This window comes from Parus major, chromosome 6 (genome assembly GCF_001522545.3).
Source record: "Parus major isolate Abel chromosome 6, Parus_major1.1, whole genome shotgun sequence".
NCBI classification, from domain to species: domain Eukaryota; kingdom Metazoa; phylum Chordata; class Aves; order Passeriformes; family Paridae; genus Parus; species Parus major.
In genome coordinates this window covers 10,232,730-10,259,908 of record NC_031775.1, presented here as the reverse complement: position 1 = coordinate 10,259,908, position 27,179 = coordinate 10,232,730, and the positions used below count along the sequence as shown (strand labels likewise).

Below are 27,179 nucleotides of genomic sequence, written 5' to 3'. Positions count from 1 at the left end.
CCTTCTGCTCCCCACCTAGTAGACAGCTTGGTAACAGAATTACAAAAGACAGGTATAGAGACAGAGTAGGTAGTGCTTTGTGAAGAATGAAAAAGCAGCTCTTATTAAAAAGAAACTGGAAGGTGGAAGATGAAAAGGAAAGATCTGAGGCACCATGATGCTAAAAGAAGAGCAGAGCTAAGGAACTCCAGGAGTGTACCTTTTCTTTAGAGTGGCAGTCAGGTTTTTGCTAATACCCTTTCCAAAGCTGCTTTCATTTGTACTCTCAACATTAGAGATAATATCTACTGATAAATAGGTGCCCCACACACCTACTGGAGCTCATTCCTTTCCAGAGGTAGATAGTTCTGCAGTGGCAAGAGGGACACACAGGGTAAGATCCTCATCTGAAGTGACACCATGAACGACCATGACTGTGTGCCAGCACCGTGTTCTTACTCCTCTCTTTGCTGCCTGGCACTGGGATTGTGCTGGAGCTACATTTACCCTTTTGTTTGCAAGTGTCCCAGAGCACCTGGTGTAAGAAGGGCAGGGGAGAGTATGGGGGAGCAAGGATGCATGGCAGGTGAAAACTCTTTGGTCTTTCCTGCTTAAGTGCTGACACTTGAAAGGGTCTCTTTCTCCTCTTCCTCTTCCTCCCCAAAGGAAAGTGATGACATTTGGCTGGGTGAGGAGGATGTGGCCTCTGGAGTGATTTGTACCATGGTAGTTCCTTGTTACACAAAGGAACAGATCCTTCCTAGAAAGGATTTGTAGGGGAAATGATCTCAGGCCCCATTTAATCTTGACAGAAGAAGATGATGAGAAGACTGTGTGCTGAGTTGGAGTTTTCCTTTGAATTCCTATGGTGTTGAAGGCAGCACTATAAATAGACACACTATCCTTTTTACCCTGGTACAATTCTGTCTCCAGCTCTCCATACAGACAGCAAGTCTGCTGGTAGGTATTTAGCAGGAATTAATTTAACCCAGTCTTCTCCTTCTGTACTCTTTTACTCCAATCATCACAATGGCTTCCACAGCCATCCAAGCATATTTCCTCAATAAAAATTTTCTGAGGAAGACTGATATTAAAAATCCCATTTCTGTCTGAAAATTCGATCCTAGTTAAAAACAATCTATAAATGCCCCAAACTATAAAGAGTTAGTATATAAAAAAAAAGGGGGGGGGGGGAAGAGAAGCAAAAAGAACCCTCGCACCAATGTCTTACTCTTTCATTTTGTTTCTCCCGGGTTTTGTTTTTGAACTGCATGGCATTTTATTCATAGTCTGTTTCACATTTTCTCCAGTGTAACTGGCTGTACAGTTTCTCCCTTCCCAGGATCGACTTGTGAACATCAGCAGAGAGGAAAGAAACCTACATCCAGTGTTTCATGGCTGTTATCTTGAAGATAGATATGTAAGAAACTTAAATACAAGCCAGACTGGTATTTAAATAAAGTGGGTTTGCTTTTTTCAAGCATCTTTTTCAGCCAGAGATCCTCAGCCTGTAAGTCCAGCTGGAAAGCAAACTCTAATTTCACAGATATTGGAGTTGCCGAGCACAAGGGCTCAGCCGCTGCTCTGTCCTGGCCCTTTCGGGGGCTCGGAGCTGGCTGTGGTGGGGTTTCACTGCTCGGTGCAGGTGCTGGCCTCACCGGGGGCTGCTCTGTAAACAAGTTTAAAGGTACTTGCCTGGTGGTCGAAGCTCCCGCGCTGCCGTGTCTTGGATTACCTTTGTTTGAATAATACCACTCACTTTCCTCCTGACGTGCCAGCTGCACGACAAATTTCTAACCTCTCCGGGTGTTCAGTTTATTCAAAGCCTATTTTTAATTCTGTTAATTATAACCCGTACTCCCGTACCCTCTTTGGACCTGCAGCAGCCGGGGCGAGGCAGTTGCGAGGGCTGAGCTGTGGAGGAGGCCGGCCCTCAGGCGCTGCCAAGCGGCTGTGACCGGCCGGGGACGCGGTGCCGGGACACGGAGCCTGAGGGCTGCCCGGCCAGCGCGGGGTGCCACGGCTGCTTCTTGCAGCTGCGAGCCGTGAGGGGACGGCTGGGCTTAGCCCGTGTGGGGGGCCACCGAGTCCGTCCCTGCTGTGCCCTAGCCTGCCAGGCGGGACAGGAGGAGTGCGTTCCGGAGCACGGCGTCGTCTGTCCCCGTTCCCCCGGGGCTTGACCCGAATTCAGAACAAGGCGGCCAAAGCGGGTTTGGGGCCGGGTAGCAGCGGCCGCTGAGCGCGGCCCCGCGCTGGACGCTCCCGGGACCCTCCCGGCTCTCTCCCGACCGGCCGGGGGCGCCGCCCGCGCTGGGCCGCCCGCGCCACCTGGCGGCGGCAGCCGGAGCGGCGGGCGGGGGCCGCGGGAGGGCAGGACCCGGGGTGGGGTGCGGGATGGGATGCGGGGTGCGCCTTTGGGAGAAAAACCGAGCGCGAGACATCGCAGCCTGAGAGGTTGCATTCTCTGTGTTACTTTGCTGTTTTTACAGTATTTTTCCCATCAGAGTAAGCTGCAGATTTCCAGTTGTACCAATCAGTGTTTTTAAAGTGCAGTAAGTTTGCGTCCTGTGAAATATACTCAATGTGCTCGTGTTCTAGTACCCCCACCGACTCCTCAGCTCTGCCCTTTGCTCCAGCCCAAAAATGGCTGGTTGGCCTCCTTCCTGCTTCCTAGAAGGGGAAGGATAAGAAAATGTGGTTCTGCTTGAGGCTGGGGGCATCCCTATAGACAGATCCACTGTTTTTTTTTCTCTGACTTGTTCTGTAAGTTTGAATGACTTTGTTAAGATTTAATTGGACGGAAACATGTATATTAAATTTTGATTTGGGTCTGAAGCATACTTTTGATTTGGCTATTCCTCCTTGCTGAGGTTTTGTTGCCTTTGCAGATCAGCCCTAGAGCTCATGAGGAGGTTTCCTCATGCAGGGAACTAAAGCAAGGAAGTATCCCAGTACTGCTCTACTGCTGCTCAGAGATGTCTAATCTACAGGGTAGTCCAGAGTAAAACCCCCTGAGACACCCCTGGTGTGGTGGTTAGTGCTAAATACTCTACTTTGTGCCCTGACTCCTATAGTCTGGACCACAGAGCAGATGTACATATCACCTAAGAGCATTATAAAAGGTGCTGAGTTGTCTATCCTGAAGGCAGAAATTAACCTTGGAGACAATACTGAAAATGGCAAGGAATGTTTTCCCTTGCTGTTATGCTGTCTTTGAGTAGCCAGCTCACACAGTGCAGAGTATTCATGCCTCTGCATTCCTGAGTTTGGTACTAGGAATACAAACTGCCATCCCCAGCTGGCTTTGGAGCTGGCTTTGTGCTGCAAATGCTTGTCCGCTGGGAACCAAAAGCCAGATGTGCTTCACATAGTTTCCAGGCAGCACTGTTCCATCAGATGACAGTAGCTATTGAGTGCTCTTATGGTGGCCCAGAGACACAAAGATGAAAGCCTGATTCCTGTCAACACCTCCCTTGCCATTCCTGTGTGTCTTCAGTTTTCACTTCAGTCCACCTCACAAAAGCAAATGCCACAGAATATGATGTTGCAATGTTAATAACCCTTTATTTTTGAAAAAGAAAATCCCAAGTTTTGTAATTTTGAACTGACAGACAAATTTGGTATACATTGAACTTTGTCAAATATTTTCCTGTATTCTCAGCCTTAGCTGAGAATCCACCTTCTTCTTTAGAAGCATTTTCTGCAGCATTTCCTGGCTGATTTTAAGTATGGAAGATGAACAATATTTGAATGCCCTCTCAAGGAAACATGTTTTCATGGAGGAAAAAAGCTCTGATGAACAGCCAAAAGGAAAAGCCTGTAGAGATACCTGGAATAATTTGTTAGACTGGCTTATGCTGTTTCCCAGCTGCTCTGCCTTTAAACAGCCTCTTACCCCAACTCAGGAGCTCCACCAGTTGTAAAAGCAAGAACTAACCAGCGCCAGATTCAAGTCTCAAAATACAAACCCTCTGAGACACAGGGAGTGAGGGGTGGAGGGGGGGGAGGTTCATAAGAGAACTTCTAAGCATTACTGTAGCATAAATAATATGGCATCTTTCACCTCAAATAGCCTAACACTTCATAAAGTGATATGAGCTTCACTACTTGCTGAAACACAGCTATTTCTGAAGTGGAACCTGATCTCTTTCTCTTTTTTTCTTTCTTTTTTTTTTTTTTTTCCTTCTTTTAAACTAGCAGACAGCAATGTTTTAAGGTGGAGAGTGAAGGATAGAGTATACAACCAATCATAAATATAAATCTAGGAAAGCTTTGCACAATTGAAAGATCAAGCGAAGTCTACTTTTATTAATAGCATGCATGTGGTGCCTCATAAAGTTGTGTCCTAAATTTATAAATGCAGTTCATCTATAAGTGATATCGGCAACTCAAACAAGATTTTGTCCACTTTCTTGCAGCAATACTCTCTTACAGGCCTCTGATAGCAGATGCTCTGGTTCTTTTCCTCTCTTCATTCAGTTTAATGTCCAAGTCCCGGAGCTGGCTGAGGAACCCTGAATTTGGGCAGATGTTTCTGCGAGTACTCACTGTCTTCAGAGCATCCACAAGTGTCATGTTTTCATGGATCATTAAAAAGGCAAGCACTAAAGTTGCTGAGCGGCTCACTCCCATGGCACAGTGAACTAACACCTTTCCTACACAAAAAAAAAGGCACAATAAGGTGAGTGTGCTTTAGCATTTCTAAAGTGGAAAAGACAAAGAGAGGAGAAAAAAAAGCCAGTAGAAACAGGTTAAGAAAGCAATGCTGACAATTAGTGGAGCTTCATGCTTTCAGGAAGATCACCTCTCAGGCAAGGTGGTATTTCATATTGACCTTCTGCATCTAATTTAGGCCTAAGATTGAAATAGTTGAATTTTTTTGTGGAAGGAGAAGCTTCCTGTAACTAAACTTGTTAGTATAGTTTTCTGTGGAAAAAAACAAGTTTTGGCAGAAAAATTTGGCCCAGTCCTGACTGTGATCACTGGCAAGTCCCACAAACTCTGTGGGATAGTCTGCCTATAAAAATGGAGTTGTAATTTACTGTATCTCAGCAGCCCAGTGTGAGCTATAACTGAGGATTTAATAAAGCACTCCAGTGAAAGCAGCAGATCCTGCAGCCAGAGTCAGAGCAAACTCTGGAACAAATGGAAATTATGATAACTAGGCCATAATCCAAACTCTGCTGACAAAAATTCAGCAGGCTGCAGGTCAGGCTCGTAGTTTTTGACTTAGTTCATTAACTTCTGCTGCTTCTCTAGCTTAATAGACAGGCTGAATAAAGCTCCAATTCTGTGAAGTACTTGAGCGTGTGAAGCATTCGAGCCAGCATCGAAGTGCTGCTGCTCCCACAGGGAGCAGGAGCAGCATGCAGGGCAGGATCCCCAGCTGGAGCCCCTGTCAGTGTGCAAGGGTTGGGAGGGATGTGTGGAAGCACACAGATCCTGCTGATTCCTACAGGATGGGCTCATAGGGCAGCATCTGCAGTGCCATAACCTCTCCCCTTCCCTCTACACTCTGGTCCCAGAGCTTGCCCCTCTTTCCACCATGCTGGGCTTAGGGCAGCCAGTCTTCTGCAATGCCTGGGGACCTGGCACAGCCACCTTCCCTGCAGCACATGGCATAGGCACCCTTCTCCATCCTCTGCTCAGTGGTTCTGTATGTGCTGCCTTGAACCATATGCTGATTCTAAGCTCTGTTGGTGACTGTTACTGCAATGAAAAGTCATTTGGCTTGTGTTGAAATTTCCTCACAAAGCTTATCTTTGCTTCTCTCTTACCTCCTGAAGAGTTTAAGGCCTTGCCTATGAAATTGGCAGCATCATAGAAGAAGACACTTATATTGAAGGAAGGATCATCAAATGCTTCTACTCCATAGTACTCTATTTGCAGATCTGCATAATATTTGGCTCCCGTGTTGATGCTACATGGTCCATCTGCTGCATTAAGGATATGAGTAATGTTGAGGCTTTGAAGTGTAGTTTTGCTCCTGGCAGCCCACCTGTTGAAAGACATGAAGGGCACATTGGCAATGTTCCTAACATTCTGCAAAAATAGCATGGTTTAAAGTTAGTGCCTGCTCCCACTACGGAAGGATGCAGGAACTGCATCCTGCTTTCAGAGGAGCAAATTACAAGGAGCACACAGTGCTTTGCGCATGAAAAATGTGATATGGAGGTGTGGAGAGCAGCAGGAGCACAAACTTGCCAGTGGGATATTGTCAGTTAAGCAAATGCCTCCCAGCAGTTAATCCCTGTGAACATGGCTTACTGTATGAAATGGTCAAGATTTTCCTTAAATATTTGTTTAGGAACTTTTAGAGCTAATCTCTCACTGATAATGTGCCTGGTCTCAAGAGTGAGAACTCGCACAGATGCAGCAACACCTTGTTCGGACATGAAGTCGATGCGTTGTGTTCACCAGCTAGAACAGCCCCACTTCCCACCATAAACTAGGGCTATAGGCATTTTACAAAATTCCGAACCTTAACTGATATATTCATGAGGAGGAGGAGCTTGGAAAAATGAGCTAATGATCCAGGTAATCTGCAGTAATCCAATTGGAAGGAAATAGCAATAAGTATTTTTGGTCACAAGAATAAGATATTTGCATGAAAATTCCTGTTTGATATTTTCAGTTTTATCATCTTTGAAAGAAAGCTTGGATTTGGAATGTCAAGATGACTATTGCACAATTAATTTGGGTCTTCCTCTTTCTGGATCTTAATCTTGCTATCCCTGTTTGAGGGTTAGGGCTACTGGCCTCTTGTCTGCTGCCTCAGAGAAGAGTTTCCAGGCCACATAATGCATCTCGGAATTTACATGAATTTGGCATAGGTTCTTTGAGGACTTTAGTCTCCAATACAAATAATTTTTACCCTGCCAAATCCATGATGGATCAAAGAACATAAAAAACCAAGTCAGACATGCTATGAGTAAGCCATCATTTTGCATGTCATGTTTTTCTTGACATCCAAGCTCTTTACATCATCCGTTTTGGAAGCCTGTATTACAAAAACATTCCTGAAGATCCAAAAGCTGCTCCCCAGTGTACCACACCCTTTCCATTCCTCTTCCCAGGGACTGATAACAGCTTAACAATAGGCCCACATGTTCTTACTCATCTCCCAGGTAGATATTTGGCCAGACTTGGTCCACATGATTATCAGCTCCTCCTCTGAGCCACAGGAGCTGCTGGAGGTCTGATAGTGCCGGTGTTTCATAGGAAGAGCTGCTGGTCAGAGATGAAGAGTATCTGGTGTGAGGCATCTTGCTGTTCCCTTGTATGCACTCAGGCTGTATCAGAGACAGCTTTTCTGAAATGAATTGAAAGGAAATTTTCATACAGAAATACTATTCCCTAGAAAGTAGACCTGTTCATTACCCTCCAAATAGGATTACATTATTAGAACTAGTCTGTGCAGCAGGGCCTGCAGGTGTTGCTAAAAGCATCCAGAGAGCAGGACTGATTCAGGGATAGGGCTCTACAGGCATGTAATTTCTCCCCTGAGAAAGCAGCATAAGATAATGTGATTTAATTTCTTGTCAAGTAACACTATTGGTAAAGAACATCTGCACCACCTGAATGCAGACTGGATGAATCTTGTAGGCACAGATATAATTTCTCTTTTTGTTGAAGAGCTACCAGAGTATTTGTGTACACTTGATTCTGATTAGTTAAAACCAGAAGTTTTTGAATACATCATTAAGCTGACTGATACTTAGAAAGCTTCTAGGGCCAAGGAGAAAACCTTAGGATGTGTATGTGAGAGTCATCTGTATGGTGTATGTGTACACACATATAAACATATAAACAGTGTGAACATACAATTTTATTTCATTTATAAATGATGTATTTAAACACACCTACACATACATACACATGTACATACATACATGTATACATAGCAAAGGATTTTCATGTGCATATAGAAACATAAATATATATAAATGTCTGTATGTATAGAAAGAGAAATTGAGAGGATTTGAACTAGTTTGTTCTCTCTCAGTTGAATATCCCTGGACACTTAGCTATGATGGTATTCTTGTGCCTGCCTGTGTCAATCTCTCCTCTGGGAGCTGTTCCACTTTGTATAAATAACGTGATAGCTACTTTCCTCCAGAGAGGGGCCATTTCTCTTGTCTGAGGGGCAGGGTACTTACCCAGGATGTGAGAAAAGAGAGCATTTCTGAAACTAAAGAGCTAAAGTTCTGGTGTTGTTGTCCTGTTGAGAACCCCATCTAGGGCTCCATCACAGGTCTGTGAGATCACAGTCTGAAGTCGTCTGGTCTGTCCCCTGCCCCACAGCAGCAGCAGCCATATGGATGTTGCTTCTAAAACAACAACTTTGTCCATGTATGTTATTTTTAACAGTGTAAGTTGATTTGCAGAATAAACAGAAAACAAGGAAGAATATATTTTTGCTTACAGAAAAAGAAGTGGAGTTGATGTGAGGCATATTACTGAACATACACATTTATTTTTGTGACCTCAGTCTAAATTTGTTTTCTTTGCCCCTTCGTCCCTCCTCTTCCCCACAAATGTTAAGTGCAGTTATAGCTTTTTGTATGTTCCAATAAGAAAGATGTCTCCCTAGGGTAACTACTTAATAAGCAAGATATGAAAAACACAATAAAAATGATGGGATACATAGGAGAAAAAAATGACTGATTTTACTTTTAATGGTGGAGGAAAAGAACTGCAGGGAAGTAGAGAGAAATATAGAGATAAAAGCCTACGATTTTTTCAGGGCAGATAATATAAGATTAAGAGCTTTGGTAAGGGACTATGTTGTGCAATCCTAGCCCAGATTAGCATGAAGAATAGCACAGAAACAGATAATGTTCATTGCCCTACAAGTTTTACTGCCTTGTGAAAGTCATGCACTGTGCTCAAGAGCTACTGCCAGCATCTTCATGATGACCTGTTTGTACTTTCACCGACACAGAACATTAAGCTGAAGTAGTAAAAGAAAATCAAGAATAAGATAATACAGCTTCTACATCAGGAGATTCATAAGATCACAGGCTCATTTTCAAGGAGTGTGGCTGACTCTGAGTTGCTGCAAATGCTTAAGGGCTGAAGTTGTGGAGCAGATGGGTACCAAACTTTCACTTCTGCTAGATCCTGCTGCTTTAAATTTCTACTGTACCCTTCCAGTTAGTTACAGTGATGGAGATGGTCAGCAAAGAGAATGAAATTGTATGGCCTCTTGTTCAAGACCTGATATTGAGGAGGTTCTCCCAGAATTGAGTAATTTTGGTGCCAGTGACACTTCACAGGTGACTCTGGTCTTGGCAACCAGGGAAATGCTGTGCAACAGAGCTTCTTTTCATAGAGCAATCCTCTTTCCAGAAGGTGTGCCAACATTGTTTTATTCACATGCCTAATGTCAGATAAGTGAGCTCCTTGTGTCAACACCAGCACGGCTCCTCCCAGAAACACTGCTCCTGCCTGCACTGCACTGGCCTTGAAATTGGATTGCTCTGCAGGGCCTTCAGGGTAAGCTTGGAAATAGCTATAGCAGATGATTAGACTAATGAGGAAAGCAATATGAAATTTTTAATTGAAGGCCAGGGACTTTGGTGAAGGCTTCCCCCCACCTTCTACTTTAAGATACTGCAGAGGTAGCAGAAGTGCTGCCACTGATTACATTTCTCTAAGCGTCTCCCTCTGTGTGGCTCCCAGAAGCTGCTCTAGCTGGAAACAGTCAGTGACAGCAGGAGGGCAGGAATCCCTGTACCTGAGGGAAAAATTTCTGTCTTACAAGGTCACTAACATTTTCTGCAGGGATCTAGACCATGCAAGTTGGATAGGATTACTTTTCTTTTACACTGTACCCATCTCATTAGCTTTTTTCTTTCTATCTATCTTTCTCTCCTATTTTTTTTTCTGCTTAAAGGTAAAACAACAGAACAAACAAAAAAAGTCAACCTATGAGAGACTTTTGAGGCTGGACAGAGATTTTAATGGCAATCCACAAAATAGAAGGTAACACACAATCTTTAAAACTGTCTTGTCATTCTGTATCATTTCCCAAACACCCGGAGCACTGGGCTACACCCCAAATGGCCAGGGCCAGCTTGGCTCCCTGTCTGGGCTGTGGAGCCTGAGTTCCCCCAGTGGTCCAGGACTTGCCCTGGAGGTCCAGGCTGGATGTGGCTGTGGGTGACATTGCCTGGCTGCAGGGAGCACCCAGGAAAGGCTCTGGGTGACTCAGTGCTGTCTGGATGCAACTGGGTGCAGCTTCTGAGGGACCCAGTCATGTCAGAACCCTGTCTACAACAACCTAGTGGAGCTTTGTATCTCGCCAGCATTATCCAGCCACTTGAATACTACAGTCTGCAAAGCCTTTTTGTTTGTTTTTTTTGTTGTTGTTTTCTGTTGGTTTGTTTTTGGGGTTTTTTTCCCCTTTCTCTATGGTGGAAACAATTGCCATTTCATATTGAGCATCTCTGGCAGAAAAGAAAAGAAAAGAAAAGAAAAGAAAAGAAAAGAAAAGAAAAGAAAAGAAAAGAAAAGAAAAGAAAAGAAAAGAAAAGAAAAGAAAAGAAANAAAAGAAAAGAAAAGAAAAGAAAAGAAAAGAAAAGAAAAGAAAAGAAAAGAAAAGAAAAGAAAAGAAAAGAAAAGAAAAGAAAAGAAAAGAACCCATATAAACCCCCAGTAACTTGAATTGGCTAAAGCATTTAACAGATTTGTGTTGCATCTGCAGATTCCAGGGGAAAAAAACTCAGCAAAGTTTTGGGGGTAAAAATGCAAACATTCCAGTATTGTAGATATGAAATAGTTTATTTTGTTATTTTAAAAAAATACCATTCCCGTTTTTCTATTCAGTTACTTTGTTTTGGAATTTGTTCTACATTGCATAAAATATTTTAAAACATTAAAACAATATGAAATTGTTTGTTCCTGGTTGAGAAAAATATTTTATTTCATTAAAAATGAACACAGACTGAATAGCCACCTATTTGTCTAGCCCAAATTTTCACTTCTGTAACAGGGCCTCCTGCCATTTTGCCGTGGTTGTTCCCTCATTTCCTCAAGATGGAACTGAGATGCAGAGAGATTATATTAATGTCTGGAGTCCCAAGAGGAGTCTGGCAGGGCGTTAGTTGGATCCAAATCATCTTTCCTCTTTCCCTTTTGCTGGCACCTTCCTGGCTGGTACAACTCTGCCTGTGTTATGCCGATAGCCCAGATGGGGACACGTGTCTTTCAGTAACAAGTCCTTACATGAGATTATTGAGAGCCTCAGGCACGGCAGGGCCTGTGGTTACTACAGTAGCACAAACACTACCTAGCAATAACATGATACAGAAAGCTCCTGCAGCCAAATATCCTAAATTCCCTGTATCAAAAACCTGACAAACGAAATGGTTCAAAATTCAAGAGCATGGGGTCATAATTCATGTGGAAGGGAAAAAAAAAATAAAAAAGCAGCCTCTTGATGCATTTGAAAATGCTGTCTAGTCTGTTTTTTCTTCTCTCGTCTCTCAGCAAGCATCTCTGCAGTCATCTTTTACACTCTTTGCTCTTTCCTCTCAGGTAGTGTGTAACTCTATGGCTCTTTGTCCTCCTGATGGAAAATTCCAGATGGAAAGAAGTGTGTTTCACAAGGAAATGATCATGTTAGTGGAATTAATCTTTTAGATACTGTAATGTGAAATATGATCTTCCTTTTTGTTAAGAGAACCCAGTCTGTGTCTCTACACTTTGGTCAGAATCTGACGCTAAGAGAACCCAGGAGTCTCCTGAGGTGGAGCTGAAAGCTTTGTGTGCAGAAACAGGCACATTTAAAAGCAATAGCAAAGTTAAAACAGCCAGATGGGAACCTAGCAGGCAACCAAGAGGGGAACTCTGTGTTTTCCTTGCAAGCCTACAGGGGCTTGTTTGCAGGAATTAGAATCTCTCACCAGCAGTTCACTGCAGCTCTAATACCAAGCGGTATTGAAAATGAGAAGCAGGTTATGGCTGATGGTTTAAATGAGGTACCTACGGGAATTTAGAAATGAGATCCTGGACTTGTCTTGGTGTAGACTGTGCACATGGCAGAGCAATATTGCTTTCTTGGCTGACTGCATCATATATTATGGCCTTTTATTTTGCCCACAGTCAAACAGCGGGGAATAGTAGAAGTTCATTGCTCCGGCTCACTGTTCAAACTCTGATCTGCCTCACCAGAAGCAGTGCCCCTGAATAATGGAAAGCAGAATCGGTCCCTCAGCCTCAGTGCGGGTACTGCAGCACTGCATAAATGCTATTGCCATTATTTCAGAGTGAAGAGAAAAGCAGAATGTACAATTAAAGCTCTGTTTGGTTCAGTTTTTAAGAGAATTTACTAGCTGGGAAAGATGCCAGATCGAGTGCTCTGGAAAATGCAGCCCGCCCTTCAACCGCAGTGTCAGGAAAGAGCAGGAGCAGCCCTCCAAGCCTCCTCCACGGCTTCCCCCTGAGCCCAGCCCAACTCAGATTGCAGATGCCCCTCACCCTACACTGGCAACCGTGTTTTACAGGGTGGGAGAAAAATCTGAGTCTTCACACCTCTTCAGCGCTTGGTCTCCCTCCTGACATCTCCATTCACATCCAGCCTTGTACATTTATGATGGGGGCCTCTCACTTCTCCAGACTGAGCTGGAAGGCACCAACTTCTGCATGCAAGGAGCCTGAGCTGGGCTGGAAAGCTAAAGGCTCCTTCCTCTGTGAGCCCTCCTGTTTCTTGAGCTGGGCTGGAAAGCTAAAGGCTCCTTCCTCTGTGAGCCCTCCTGTTCCTGAGCTGGGCTGGAAAGCTAAAGGCTCCTTCCTCGGTGAGCCCTCCTGTTCCTGAGCTGGGCTGCCCATGGTGCTGGAGGGGCTGCTGCCGCTGCCCCACAGGAACTGTGTCCACCGGGGAGGGCAGGAATGCACAAGGCCGTTTCAGTAGAGGGAGCGAGCTCTGGGCAGGGCAGGTGCGAGCAGTCAGCCTCGGGCAGGGTTTGGATAGCCGAGGGAGCTCCTGGTGGTGAGCAGGTGTCAGGTGAAGTGGGAGGAGAAGGGGGTGCATGGCCAGACACAGGAGTGCAGGTGGAGCCCAAGCCCTCAGCTCAGAGAGGCCCCTGAGTGAGGCGGGGAGCCCCAGCGAGGGCTCCCAGCAGCCCCATCCCAGGTCACACAGCCACTGTCGTCCTTGGACAAGGGATGTCCCCGAGAGGGACAGAGCTTGCTCCGCTCAGTGGGGTGAGCTTCACCTGTGCCTTGCTAGTTTTAGGGGAGAGGGTGCTGCTTTACAGAAGCGCTCCTGGAGAGCAATTCCTCTTCTATGCAATGTAATAGATCTGCACATATTTTCCCAAAACTCTTATCATTCCAAGGGGGTAGAACCTTTGTGTTGCCCCCCTCCCACCTCCCCCAACCCTCCTATTTGAGTCACGCAGCCTAGGAACAAGCACTTGCCCACGCAAGCCTTAGCCTGGCTAAGGCTGCAGGAAAGGATGGCTTAAAAATGGAGGCACTGGTTTGAAAAATGGGGAGTCCTGCTGGAAGTGACAGGTCATGGCTGTGGCATGATGCCAGTTTTTACATCTGCAGCTTTCAGATTCAAAAGAGATAAAAAAAGAAGTATTACCTTAGCAGCTGGCATCTCTGAGCTATGGAATGAGCCATTCCCAGCAAGACAGCGCTGCCCTCCACAGGCTCCTAGCACAATTTCCGACTGTCTGTGAATATCTGTCGAGCCTAGGATGATGCTTTCCCTTTTATTTCTCCTCTGGGGAAATTCCTGTCCAGGGTACCACATCCAGGAATTCAAGCCCCCCAAAACTACTGATTTTTTTGATGCATCTCAATTGCGCTCATGCTTCTCCCTGAATTAAAATTATCTAGTCTTAAGTCCTGCTGCCAGCAGCCATAACTGTGCTGTATGCTGTAATCAGGGGAGCACACAATCACCATGCAGCTAACTGCTTCTAATAGTAGAAACTTCACTCTAATCTTATATAACACCAGTAATGGAGCAGAGAGGCTGTGGCTTCTGAGGAGCTTAGACAGAAAGCTTTCTTGGGCAGCTCATGCCCTGAGGGCAGAGAAGCTGCAGCTGCAGTGAGAGCAAGAAAAACAAAATGACCTTGATATTGATAACAGTTCAGTGAGTGCTGTCATAGCCAGTGCTGTGCCAAGACTTCAGTGGTGTCACAGGCTGTCGATAGGTGTAAGTTATGGGCAGTTCTGATAAAAATGGTGTCAGAGGCCAGACTGAGAGAGAGATGTGGGGAAATAATGTCTTGCAAGCTTCAGGAAAGACAAACAAGGATGTTAATATATTGCTATTAAAAGGGGCTCCAAAGCACTTGCACTTCTGCAGGCAGTATGGTTTTGTGTGACTGTGGATTAAAGGGTTTTTTTTCTTCTCCTTGATTTATTCCTCAAATGATTTTTATCTGACTGCTGCTGTCAATACAAAATTGACAACGCTGTCAAGTTTGCAAGATTTCAGAATATTTGAAGGCATGAGAAAGGGGTTTTGATATTCCTCAGTCATTTGGCAGGGGTAGCTTTGAGCTGTCTCTCCCTGCACTTTTAACATAAGCAGTGAAGTGTTCTCCTTGCTTTGCCTTTCTTGAAAGGGTATATACAAAAAAGGCACCTTCTAAGGTTCACAGAGCTGTACAAATTCTTTGCTATGGAATCAAGAGAAAACTTCAAAACTCTACAATGGAAGATCTATTTTGGCACTTGAGTTTTTCAGGCATATCATAGAGCATTTCAGCAACATTCTCAGCTCTGTTGGGACAGAGTGGAATGTTTTTATTCTTAGATTTTTTTTTTTTAAGTGCTGACTTTAAAATCATTATTTGATTTTGATTAAGTCATCTTTAAAGAAGAGTGACAGTCACAGAGGAATTGACCAATGATGACTAAAGGAGATACTAAGACACAGAACTGGGATTTCCTGTCTCTTGCAAACTTTTGATTATGTGTCTGATGAGTATTTGCTCCTAACTTCTTATTTTAAATTTGAAGAAATAAAACTAAGTGGTTTTCCTCTGGCTGGAGTTTGCACCTGCCTGGTAGCAGGGTGCCAGGTAAATCAGAGCAAAGAAGGAACTGCCTCATCAGGGGCTGTGGGTAAAGCAGGGTGTGCAGCTGCCTCTTCAGGCTATGAGGGATGAGGGGTCAAGGGCAGTGGGGACATGCTGCTGCTCCATGGAATGCTCAGTCCCAGGGTCACTGGGAAGGAGTTTCCCTGCCTGGCCTTGCTGCAATATTTCTGTGAGAAGCAGGCAAAACTGTGCTGCCCCACTCCTGAGACTGAGCCTATGCAAGCCTTGCAGTTGGTCAGGCAGGGCAGAAGCAAGGGTTGTTTTGTGTCAGCAAGTTTTTGGAGAGTATTTTCACTTTATCTTGCCATGTTTCATGCTGTTGTTTTTCTGATAGTGTTTTGTGCTGTGGCTTGGTGTGGACTGTAGATGGATGGCAAGGCTGGTAGGTAGGGTGATGGAGGGGAGAAGAGCCTCCAGCAAAGCAGCAGCCTCCAGATTCCCAAGAGGGAGTGTTGAGCACAGGTAGAAGGAAGGAGAGTGTCCTTGCTGGAGGTTGTGCCCGTGCAGGTGGTTTACAACAGTCTGGGAACACACCACAAACATAACATTTTCCCAAAGCAAACCTCCTTGCCTTCAGCACAGCCTTGGGAAGGCTGTCCTCTGCTTGAGAAAGTACCTGCGAGCAATGCGTAGGAATGCATTAAGGACTGCGACATTCTCAGGTACAATGGCAATGGAAGCCACCCGTGAGCTATAAATAGCACTAACATCCTTTCTCTCCAGTGCTTGGCATCCCAAGCAGTCATTTTTGCGGGTGCTAGTGAAAATGAACAAAGCTTTGAAGAGCATTTATTTACACTCTCTTTGCAGGCTGGAAATATTCTTAGTAAGTAGTGCCTAGTTTTTCTTACTGGCTCTGAATTTTGCATTTATTTTAAGGGAAAATACTGACATTTTTTTACTTTTGAGTTGGTTTTTTTTTTAATTATCATATATAATTTTCATATTTTTACCTCAACTACATGGGAAGAGCTGTTGTAGCAGGAGAGTTGGGATCAAAAGTATTCATTTTCAAAATCCTCTGTGCAATTGTAGGAAAAGGGGAAAAAATACAGGAACCCAGATTCAGTCATATAAATCTTACATGCATTTTTAACAAAATAATGAAAATATTTTGATTTAAAGAATTAAGCAAACAATGCAGGATGTTTGGGCAGGTTTTGTGGTGTTTACATTGAGACACCAGACAGCAATAGTGGTTGCAGTAAAAGGAAAAGCTTTACATACCTATCAGACAAGATCTTCCTATGGTTTGATAGGAAACAAAGATGGCTTTCTTAAGGAATTATGAAGACCTGAGAGCAACACTGGCAAAAAAAGAGCCTTTTCAAAATATTTAGGGTTTACTTTATGAGGTCTTGTCATAACATAATAAAGTCTCACCTGTTATGTAAGTCTCCTTTGCTCTGTATAGACAGCAGAAAACACAAGGTCTACAAAACAGACACTTTGCTCTGAGAGAAGCAAAGAACTTCTGCTGCAAGACCAACTAGTGGAGCTAGAAGAATTAGTCAGGCTTTTAAATATGCAAGAGGGACTGTATTTTTTGCAATGATACCAACTAATCTAATTATAGATTTGCTGACAACCCTTGTCTTAGGCCAGCGGGCAGCTCTGCTGCTAGTGAAACGCTGTGATTTTTCCTGCTGCCACAAGATGGCAGGAAAAAACAATGTTAGAGGATTTAAAAATAACACAGCCATGGGCATCGCAGGAAGGAATACACTTCCGACCGGCATTTAAAGGGAGAATTTACAAGGAACCGTGCACCTTAGATGGAAGAAAAATGTGAAATGTACGGAGTTAATTAGATTGGTATTGACCTGCGTGTATCCATCAAAAGATCTACACCGTATCTTTTCCCATGCAGTTTTCCTGTATAAGAAAAGCCTGTGACAGTGCTCATTTTTTTCCTTTACATCGTGCAGGTTGGCCTGGTTTTGTTCTGCTGGCAAAATCTGTTGTACAAACTAGTCCAAGACATAATACACTCACCTAAAGTAAAAAGCAGGGTGATTATTTTAGTCTTTTATACTGTCTGCTTCCAAATATGGTTCTCTTCCCATTCCCTGTTTCTCCAGCCATAGTAGAAAAAGAGCCAAGCTAGAGGACTCTGCTCTGGCTTTTGGGAACAGCAGGAGACACGAGGGCCAGCAGCTGGGCAGGAGGAAGCCTGGGTGCTAGCGGGCTGTTGCACTGGGCTGCTGGGCTGGGCGGTGGGGTCAAATCAGCGTCCCCCCATGTTCTCCTGGAAAACTGACCCTTCAGTGCAATGCTTCTCACAGGAGCTGCTGGGGCTTTGGAAGGAGGCTGGGATGGAGGAGTCCTGCTGTTCATGCCCTCTCCCGTGTTGATTTCAGTTCAAATACTTTTCTTAAAGGAAGTAAACCCTCTACATGAACAGAAATTGGTTTGGAAAGTACAACCAGACTGGCTGGAGCCTTTGAGTAATCCAAAGGCACTCCTCCTCAGCAGCCAGTGTGGTGGGTCCCCTGCATTCTTCTAACAGATAAAATAAAGCTGTGGAAAACTCACAAAGATTATTGTGTCAATGGCAATTACCAAGAGGTCATTAACTGGTAGAAGTTAATTCTGAATGGCAGCACTGCAGAGACCCGGCAGGTCTGGGCCCTGGTCCTGGGCCCTGCCACACCACTGGTCCCCAACATGGCCTGGCTTGGCCTGCCCTGGCCTGGTCTGGCCTGACCCAGCACTGAGACATCCCTTCCCTCACTGGGACATCCCTTCCCTCACTGGAACATCGAGGACATCCATCAGTAACCTTTGCAACTCATCAGGAGAGGGGACAAAGCTCATGGTCATGGCAGCTGTGCTGCCCCATAGCAGTGGCCTCCCCAGAGCCACCTCCAGCACCAGCCTGCTCCTCTCCCATCCAGCCTTCCTCCTCAAGCTGCTCCTCACCATCCAGCCTGCTCCTCACCATCCAGTCTGCTCCTCACCCATCCAGCCTGCTCCTCAGCTATCCATTCACCTTTCTTTCTCACTCAGCCTTCACCCCTCCTTTTCTTTTTTTCACCCCACAGCCTCAACTAACCTCCTTGGAACTGATGGAGGCAAGGTGCATGTTGGGGGCATGAGGACAATTAAGGACTTTTGTGCTAGGACCAGTTCTTTTGTTCAGTCTGTAGTAATTAAAAGTATCAAGAGGTTTAGAAGTAGCCAATCTGTTGAAAGCCAGAAACAGCTGTCCTGTTTCTTCTGCTGGCTTCCTCTAGAGTCTGCTCTGCCTGATGGAGAATGAATAACTAGCCAGCCCTTCAGTCCAACCTGCATTGGATCTTTTCCACCTGTCTTACGAATGCTGTGTCTGCACTGGTCATTACTAAATACTGAATTCTGAATGTATCATGGGCACCAAACATGCAGAATCTGCCTCCCAGGCTGGCAATACATTTGTCACTATGAACCAAGATTCATTTCACAGTGGCAACATGGAGGAGAATGACAAGGCATCAAGAGTGAAGAAGCAAAAGCAAAAAGCTTAAAAGTGCTGTGGTGATGAGGGAAAAGAACTGACGATATGGGTGCCCATCACCTGGGCAGGGACACCCTTGCCCCATGAGATACTAACAGAGATCTCAATGCCTTCACACCTTTCCACTCCAGATTCTGATCCTACTTGGCTTTTTAAGGTATTCTTTCTTGTATTCCTTCTTGTGGTAAAATTACTTTGGCGCCAGCTTGGTTCTGCAGTTAGCAATTTCATTTTGTGAGGGAAACAAGTGATGGAAGGTCTGCAGCTGCTGACAACACCCCAAGAACACTGCCAGCATCCAGGAGCTTTCTTTTGCCTTTTGGCTGCCCACCTCTGAGTTGTGGAGTCCCACCTGCTATTTTAAGGTAGATTATGCCTTCCTTGATATTAATAGGTTAAACTGAGTATAAAATTACTTCGAATGTAGCTCATGCAGGACATCCTACAACCTGGGTCCTTTTGCCAGGCTTTCAGCAATTGATCATGTAGGTCAAAACAGCTCCAAGGTATTCTTAATCCTGCTCTGGATCCAAGGTGAGCAAGCCTTTACACATTGAGGTGTTAGTAGATATGTGTGTATGGGTAAAACAACACTCTCTAGACACCCTTTCACCTTCAGTGCTTGAAAGGAAAATCCTTTCAGCACTAAAACATTAACTGCAAGTGTCAATTTGCTATCTTTTTTAGAGAGAACAGGTAGTTTATCCACAATACAAGTGAAAATTCAGGGCTGTCCAGGAATTTGAAACCACTGGGTAGAACGGATTTTCTACTTCTCTTCTACTGGGTAAAAACTCTATCTGAATTTTTAATTTTTGTTGAGCAAGGTGTATATGGCTGAGAGGGAACAAACGTGCACATCAGCTCTGAAGTGAGGAGCCCCCTGCACAGGTGACATAATTACACTTGTGGTGCTGGATCAGGTATTGAGAGGGCTACACTGATCTCTGCTCTTCTGCCACTTTTCACTATTGCCAGAAGTAAGGGCTGAGATTGGATGAGTCAGTCTTAACTTAAAAGATCTAATCTGATCTGAAATGCAGGGGCCCATAGCTATGTGAACTTACTTGGGCCCTTCTCTCAATTTCTGAGACTGTCAAGCACAGGAAGGTGATTGCTGACTGTTGGAACAGAAAAATGTGTCACAGAGCTGAGGTGCTCTTCTTATCCTGATTTACTTAATGTCTGTCCCACCTCCTTCTTCCATGAAGATGTCTGTCATGCCTGTCCCATTTTCTGCCTTTCTAGGGTCATAAACAATAGTGATTACCAAGTAACTTCATCTCATCCCTCTATTAGCTTAACCATTCCCTTGATGGATCACAGGCTGGGTGATGACAGGAAAAGTCTGTGTCATTAAAAACTCAAACTCCCTCTGTTTTCAGAGGTGATGGAATGGTGATGGAGCTCCCCCTGCACACAGGCAGCCTTGCCTTCTGCCTGGTTACATCTTTGCCAGGCAGGATGGTGCATCTTGACTTTACAGCTGCTCTATGTGGCTACACATGCTTTCACAGCAGGATCTGTGAGCACCAACCACCCCCTTTGCAGAGATCTGAAAGAGTGCTGCCTTTTGGCACAGGAATGAGCCTGCTGTCCCCAGAGAACATAAAGACAAAATCCTGGCCAAATAGGTAACCATGAGAACATAGCTAAGGTTATGACTTTGTAAATGTTTATCTTCAGTTTGTATTTGATGTCTGGATAAAAAGGTGACCAGTCTCTTACAGAAATGTAAGGCAGGTTAAACAACAGAGGGGCACAAAGCAGTTTTCTTGAGCTGCAGCACAGAACATGTGCAGAGCCTTACCATTTCCACTTGCCACCTTTGTGGCTGATGGATACTTTCATGCAGTGTCTCTTCCTAACCCCTTCAGATCTGAGCTCTAAGTATGGTTGATAGAACTGTGTTTCTTTTCTTCTTCCTAAAAAGAATGACTTTCCCTTTGTACTGTTTGCATTTTGTCATGCTGCTTTGGTTCACTCACCGTTTTCCTCAGTTTGGTAAAGAAGCTATCCATGAAAACAAGAATGGAAAAAAGAAAATTATCAAAGACAGGTTCTTTTTTTATATACATGGGGAAGAGATGTTCCAAAGTGAGTTTATCAGGTTATGTACCTAAGTATTATTTCTGCCCTTGAAAATCTTTTACTTACAGTGCTTAATTGGTCTGTGCAAATCCATTGCCAAAGAAATAATTGGACATTTTTATAGAAGGATCAGAAATAAAAACACTCTAGGCTATTGTTCTAAAATTAAAAAAAAAAAAAAAAAAAAAAAAAAAAAGAATTATGGAAAGAATATGTTTCAGGGCATCATCCAGCCTCTCTTGAAACTATGCAAATTCACTTGGTGGTAACAACAGCAGACACAATGAAATGAGTTGTATATGATGAACTGAGATCTCAAATGTGATATTATGCAGAAGGTAAAGAGTCTGTACTAAATAAGTAACAGCCTAACGTGTTACCAAGGGGGCACTTTGATTTTGATGAATGTTAAAAGAACCTTTAGCCTTGAAAATAAAGAGGATAATTTCTCTCTAGGCAATGCCTGCTCATGAAAGCCATAAAATAAGAGCACTGGAGCCCTAATTTTATAGTGCTTTTTAAATGATTTTCAAATGGTCCAGCTGCTTTGTGCCACAATAGCACAAGGCAGAGATATTTACACCAGCAATAACAAGCATGCATCAGCCTGCCCGAGCTGCTCTCCGCAGGCAGCCTGCAGGAGGTGAAACACACGTGGAAAGATGATACTTGCCAATGTGGATTGATCATAATCACACCATGGTCAGAGCAATCCTGGGAAGCCGCTTTTTCCACCCAACAACTTGATTGTTTGCCTTGTCTGTGTGTTGCCTGCGAAGCACAGGATCTACGCGGCTTCTATTCTGACACTTGAGAGCCTGCCAGCAATGTGTGCCCCTTGGGCCATACTGTCCTTGGCAGGCGTCTCTTTTTGGAAATAGGAGGGCAAATTCACCCCTGGGTTACACTGCTGGTTTGGCACGGGGGTTTCCACAAGGACTGGTGTGGTCCCAGCTTTGGTGTTCTGCATGCAGCACTGCATTATCGCCTCCAAAATGCATGCATGTGGCAAGTGAACTCTGGGAAAATGCTATGGAATTCTGCTGAGATGCTGAATTGCCACCAGCAACTCTCCCCAGGTATTTTACCTCTGCATGTTTAAGACTTCAGTCTAAAACTACAGTTTATTTTCCAAACAAATACTCTAAGATAAGAACTACCCTGGGGTGGTCTAGCTTAGCTTGCCAATTTGGGTAGTCATTTCAACAGTTAAAAAAAAAGTTTCAATTTTTTTCTTTAGAGTCCCCTCTCCTTGGCGAGACATTGACAAAAGACAGGGTTCTGGGAGAAACCTGCTTTCTGAACCAGCAGAGTAGGCTTTAAAGAGCCGTTCCTTTATGAAATATTCCATTAAAATTAAATAACTTGTCTCTTTCCATGTTCACTAGTGCTAGAGGCACAGCAATATTCAAGTAATAATAATTTTGGTGGGAACAGGAAATTTTGAGCATGAGAGAAATGTCTAATTTATAGATGAAAGTTTATTACATTTTCAGTAATGCTCAGGTCCATAAAGCTGAGACAGAGCTGGGCAGGGTGCATGACAGAAAGTAGTTACCGCTGGAAAGTCCTCAGCCATTGAGCATCTATTGTCACCAGGGTAAGAAAACTGTCTCCCATCTGGGTGACTTCTTGTACAGGTTGGGAAATATTTTCCCTCTTTTCATTTGCTGATCCAAATGAGCAAAACAAGTTAAAATCTTTTTGTGTCCAGGGATATACTTAAGAGCTTTAGTTTTAAACAGGGGCCTATTTTCTCTTGGAGTTGAGTTTTGAGAGTTTTAATGAGCAGAATGGACAACAAATTAGGAATGTATCCCAGAGGAGTACCTAGCATGTTTGCTGCCTTCATTTAGCCAACTGACTGAGGAATGACAGGAGCATGCAAAATTCAGAAACATTCTATGCCCTAAACAGAGAGGAAAAACAGATTTGATACCAAAGCTTTAGGTTATGTTCATCTTTGTCTCATATTCAGATAGTTTTTCTGACATTTCTCCTTGTCACTTTGTGGTCTTTTAATTTCATGAGAGTTTAGAGTTTACATAGGTGTCTACTGTAACTTGGTTCAGTACATAAATCCTGCAGCATGATGAAATTGCTCACGACTGGGTAACTCTTTGGATAACAATGCCTAGAGGAAAGTGGCAGAATATCATAAGGTAAGCCAGCATAAAGTAAGCAGATCTGCTTTTTCTAAGAATAAGGCAAATACAGATTTTTCCTTTCAAAACAGAAAGGAATACACATAGTGCTGTTCCAGGCTGCAAGGAGTAGTGCCATAGTCACAGATTGCGTAAGTTTGTACTTCTGCCTCACTCGCATCTCATCTCATCTCTGAGAGATCCAATTTACAGCAGCTGAGATAAAGTAGCCTCCAGGGTATTACCTATAGCCCTTTCATAAATCAAGAACCACTTTTTGTTACTAGAGATCTGAGTCCAGAAACAGAGGAAAACACATGGCATTAGGCTTTGTAAATGGCCAACTGGTATGTCTCTGCAATAGCTTTTTGCAGGTTTTGGCTGTTTCTCAAACTAGAAAGTAACTATTTTTAGTTATTTTTTTGTGTATTCTGACAAATCAATACAAAAAAACGGAAAAAAAATTTTAAAAAGTGATGATATCTGACCAAGAGCTCAGAACTGTCTTCCCTTTTATAATTGCTTTTCTTCTTTCTCTCCTGCTACAGAATGAAGATACATTCTGATGATTACCAGCGCACAATGTGTGATCCTTGCCACTGATGTGAATATGGTTTTGTTGGTCACTCCTAATCTCTCAGGATCCTGCTGTTTTCCCACGTGCCAATGAAGACAATGTCTGTAAGTGGATAATTAGGCTTACCCGAATGGTTGAGTGACATTTAGTTAATGCTGCTAAAGTAATTTGTGATTGCTTAATGTGAGTGCTCTGTAAGAGCAGGAGTTTACCATCAGGATAGGGGCTTGCCATTTGCCCTTTTTAATGCACACAGAATGTATAGAAGTGGGCAACAAGGTCAAAGTCGATTGTGTCTTCTATAAAAGCACATGATTACAAGTAGCTCAAGTTATCTTGTTGCCTTGTAATGTATTCCTGTCTGTAGACCCCAGTGTCTACAACACTCTGAGACATTTCTTCCCCTTTGAGAGGTGTAAGGATAAAGTAAGGTAGTAGAAGAATGGTAAAAGGTTATGATTTCTGAATATACTCATACCTGGAAATGCAGAATTCCAAGTTATTTCACTTCTGAAAAGAAATAAATTTAAGAAGTTTTACTGACTTCAGTTAACTACAATCACATTGAGGACTGCTGGTGTAAACATCCTACAAAAATTCACTTCAGGAGGTAGCTCAGGTCCTTCTGTAACTGGATTTGAAATATGTATGTTGAACACACTAAGGTTTTAGCATAGCTAATAACCATTTCGCCTCAGCCTGTAACTGCACAATGTTTCTTTGCTGAAGATAGCCTTGCTAATCTGGTTAAACCCCAGTTAATAAACCTGCCTGCTTAATATCAGCATGAAGTTTGACTTCTGCAGGATATTTTACATATTGTGCCCTCAGCTGCTTATTATGTAGCACTTCTGAAACCACTGTACCTTTAAACCCAAAGGGTCTTGGCCTTGGCCTTGTATATCAGCAATGGCTGATAGCCAGATAAATATTTAATAATCAGTTTGTTGACAACTTCAAAGTCCTCCAGGATGAAAGTCATCATGTCAAGTCAGCCATCCCTACTTTATTCTATATTTAACTTGTTTAAAGATGCTGAACATCAGATTTCTGATAAAGGCATAAGGAAAAATATTTCTTATAAAATACAACATTAATTCTAGATTGATCTTTGATTTCCAAGGAGCTGCTCAGAAACTGCACATAACTGGTTCCACAGAAACAAGCAGTGACAATATATGGTACTGTTCTGGGTTATTTTAGCTCTGGCACAAGTTCTGATGCTAGCACGGCAGGTTACTTGCTCAGTAACAGAAACATTCACTGTTTATTAACTTCACTGAGTACTGGGTTGGGCCCTAAATGCACATACTCTCTCTTTTCCTCATTTTTAGCTCATGAGGAGCCCATGAAATCTTATTCTCAGGTATTGTTCCTATTTGTCTTATTGATGTTGGCACAAAAAAGAAATTTCCATCTGTAATACTTGATCAACTTCCAGTTTCACTGTTTGCAGTCTGTAACTCGTATTTAAGCTGATATTAGTGATCAGCTGTTGCATTAAGACACCTGTTTACATTTTTATTTCTGTTAGCTGAATGTTCTCAAAGTTAATCTTTCCTTACTACACATACACACTGTTGTTATCTATATATTTTTTCATTTTATTCCCCACCACTTTTCGCCCCCTACAAGAGAGAATGTGATCGAAAGAAACATCCAAGAGTAGTTTGGAACATGTATACTTACAGATATTGAAAGGAAGTCTTAAAACTGCACTTAAAAGATTGTCTCAAATCAAATGTTGCTGTTATCAGAACACAATTTTTATCTTAAATCTTTGCCTGTACTACCTGTCAGGGTCAATTCTACAAATCGTTATTTCTGCATTTGGTTCTAATAAGTAAAAGAGTTAATTTCCAAGTGTAGTTACAAGGTTTAAGTGGAAAGGCAAGGGTCGATTTCCTGCTGTCCTGGCTGAGGCAGAAGTTCAGTGAAGCTGAACTCAGCACAGCCAGGCTCTGACCCCGCTGTGCATGGGGTCACCTGCCAGCTGCCATGCTCCTGCCTGCAGCTCAGGGACATCAGGAAGGAGGCAGTAATTTGTAAAACCAAGTTTTGTAAATGCAGATTATTTCCCCAGCATCCCCTAGCTCATTTTTTTTGGCTTTGCTGTTTCATAGCTAAAAGAATGGGCACTCAAGCTTTAATCAGCAGGCAATCAGCAGGGTTATTAGTTCACCCTGCTTCTCTCCTTCAGGAATTATTGTAATTTCTATATATTTCAACAAGTTTGCCACCTGATGATGGTGAAAAAACCCTTGTTTTGGCATAACATTGGGCACTAGACATGTTGAGTGCAGATGATTGCATGCTTTCTCTATGCTTCAGAGTGAAATACCCATCTGCACAGTTTTCAGAAATAGTGAAGTCTGCTGTCATTCAGAATATCCATGGATTTGTCAGAAATTTCAACTGCAAATCAAATTGTCATATAAACAGACAAAATCAGAATACTTTTTTATGTGCGAATTTCCATTCTAGTTAAAATTACACTAAAAATAGTAAAAATCAATTATTGTTCAATTTTAAGGCTGCTCAGGACCATAAGTCTGTCTTGTGCTTTGTATGGTAAATGCTGCAGAATTTATAAAATCTGTGTATGTTGCAAATTATAAAATAATACAAAACAATAGAATCTCTTTTTAATTGTTTTGTATTTATAATTGTGCAGTAGGTTCTTTCTTTTGCTTTCTTCTGTGCTAATATTAAGTCTATTTTAAGGCAATGTTTACCAACACTAACTAAACTAAATAAAGTTGGATAGAATATGTTAATGAGTACTGTATTCCCCAGCCCTTCAGAACAGCTCAGCCTCAAATAACACTTACATTGCCTATGTAGAGATTAGGCCACTCTTCAACCACGTGATTTAATTCCACCTTGCAGCTGTCCAAAATATCTGGCAGTTCCTGGGCAGAGGGAGTGCCAGGCTCAGAGCATTCCTGGGCTGTCAGGGTCTGTCTTCAGGTGCAGACCCTTTTGGAGGCCTCATGCAGAATCAGGCAGAGGAGGGAGGGCCTGCTGGAAGCTGCTGCTGTGGAATGCACAGGGGAGGTTTTTGCTGAAGCTGGCTCTTTCTGCCGCTTGATGTTCCCAAGCAGGTGGCTGACTCTAAATACAGCTCACGCCTTGACGCCTCCCTGGATTAGCTCAGCACTCTGTCCCTGATGAAATGGGGAACAGCCAGAAAAATGAATGCTCTGCTTTAAGTGAATCTTCTGCAAAAAAATGCTACTCCTGTCCTCACATAAGCTATGTGTGCTTGTTCCTGCCAGCACAGAGCTTTCCCTGTGAAAGAAATGTCAGTCAATGCAACTGAGAAGCAGTCCCAAATGCCTCATGTGACCCAGTTCTAATAATAAGCTACCAGGAAAGAGGGGACAGCACAGCTTGAGGGTGAGTTCAAAATAAACACCATGAGAGCACCTGTCCTGGGCCTTACCCAAGGTTCACCAAGCCCACTGTCCTGTGCTTGACTATGGCTGAAAGTGGACGCCTACAGAATATAAGAACACACAAGCATGAATTATACTTGAGTATATAACAATAATAATAACACTCTCCCAGCTTCCTAATAACTGCAGCTGGCTGCAGTTTATAAGCTTGCTGATCTGGATGGAGTTTCCAAGTATTTGGTAAACCTGAATGGATTTCTGTCCCTCAGACTTTTCCAGCTGGCCCTTGAATGTCTATAGGCTTTTGCTCTCTGCAGCATCCTGTGGCAAGGTGTTGCACAGCTCACACAAACCCCTCCTCTTGTTTCACACCTGATTTCTACTGACCTCATCTGATGTCCTCAGTTCTTGTACTGGAAAAT

At 43.4% G+C, this 27,179-nt stretch overlaps 2 protein-coding genes and 1 long non-coding RNA gene across 7 annotated transcripts in view; 1 reads left to right on the top strand and 2 right to left on the bottom strand.

Moving 5' to 3' along the window:
• LOC107206718 (dual specificity protein phosphatase 13-like) overlaps positions 1-2,219 on the bottom strand; it is a 23,493-nt gene extending 21,274 nt beyond the window's left edge. The window contains exon 1 of the mRNA XM_015632767.3: positions 1,675-2,219. The gene's annotated coding sequence lies outside the window, so the exon portion shown is untranslated. The remainder of the gene's footprint in view (positions 1-1,674) is intronic.
• Positions 586-11,561, top strand: LOC107206720. Of its 2 annotated transcripts, XR_004498153.1 has the most exons (5): positions 586-939; positions 1,307-1,399; positions 4,459-4,660; positions 9,878-9,966; positions 10,977-11,561. It is a non-coding gene; the product is annotated as an uncharacterized LOC107206720 (long non-coding RNA). The 2 variants fall into 2 exon arrangements; XR_001522508.3 differs by lacking the exon at positions 1,307-1,399 and having other exon boundaries at positions 592-939.
• Positions 3,522-27,179, bottom strand: LOC107206719 (dual specificity protein phosphatase 13-like). Of its 4 annotated transcripts, XM_015632771.3 has the most exons (5): positions 26,191-27,179; positions 23,838-23,869; positions 7,096-7,291; positions 5,757-5,977; positions 3,522-4,634 (listed from the first exon to the last, which is right to left on the bottom strand). In XM_015632771.3, the coding sequence occupies exons 3-5, from the start codon at positions 7,242-7,244 to the stop codon at positions 4,408-4,410; spliced, it is 597 nt and encodes a 198-aa protein (XP_015488257.1). In that variant the 5' UTR covers positions 7,245-7,291; positions 23,838-23,869; positions 26,191-27,179; the 3' UTR covers positions 3,522-4,407. The 4 variants fall into 4 exon arrangements, with proteins under 4 accessions (XP_015488257.1, XP_015488256.1, XP_015488260.1 ...); XM_015632770.3 differs by lacking the exon at positions 23,838-23,869 and having other exon boundaries at positions 26,191-27,178; XM_015632774.3 differs by lacking the exons at positions 23,838-23,869; positions 26,191-27,179 and adding an exon at positions 13,578-13,881.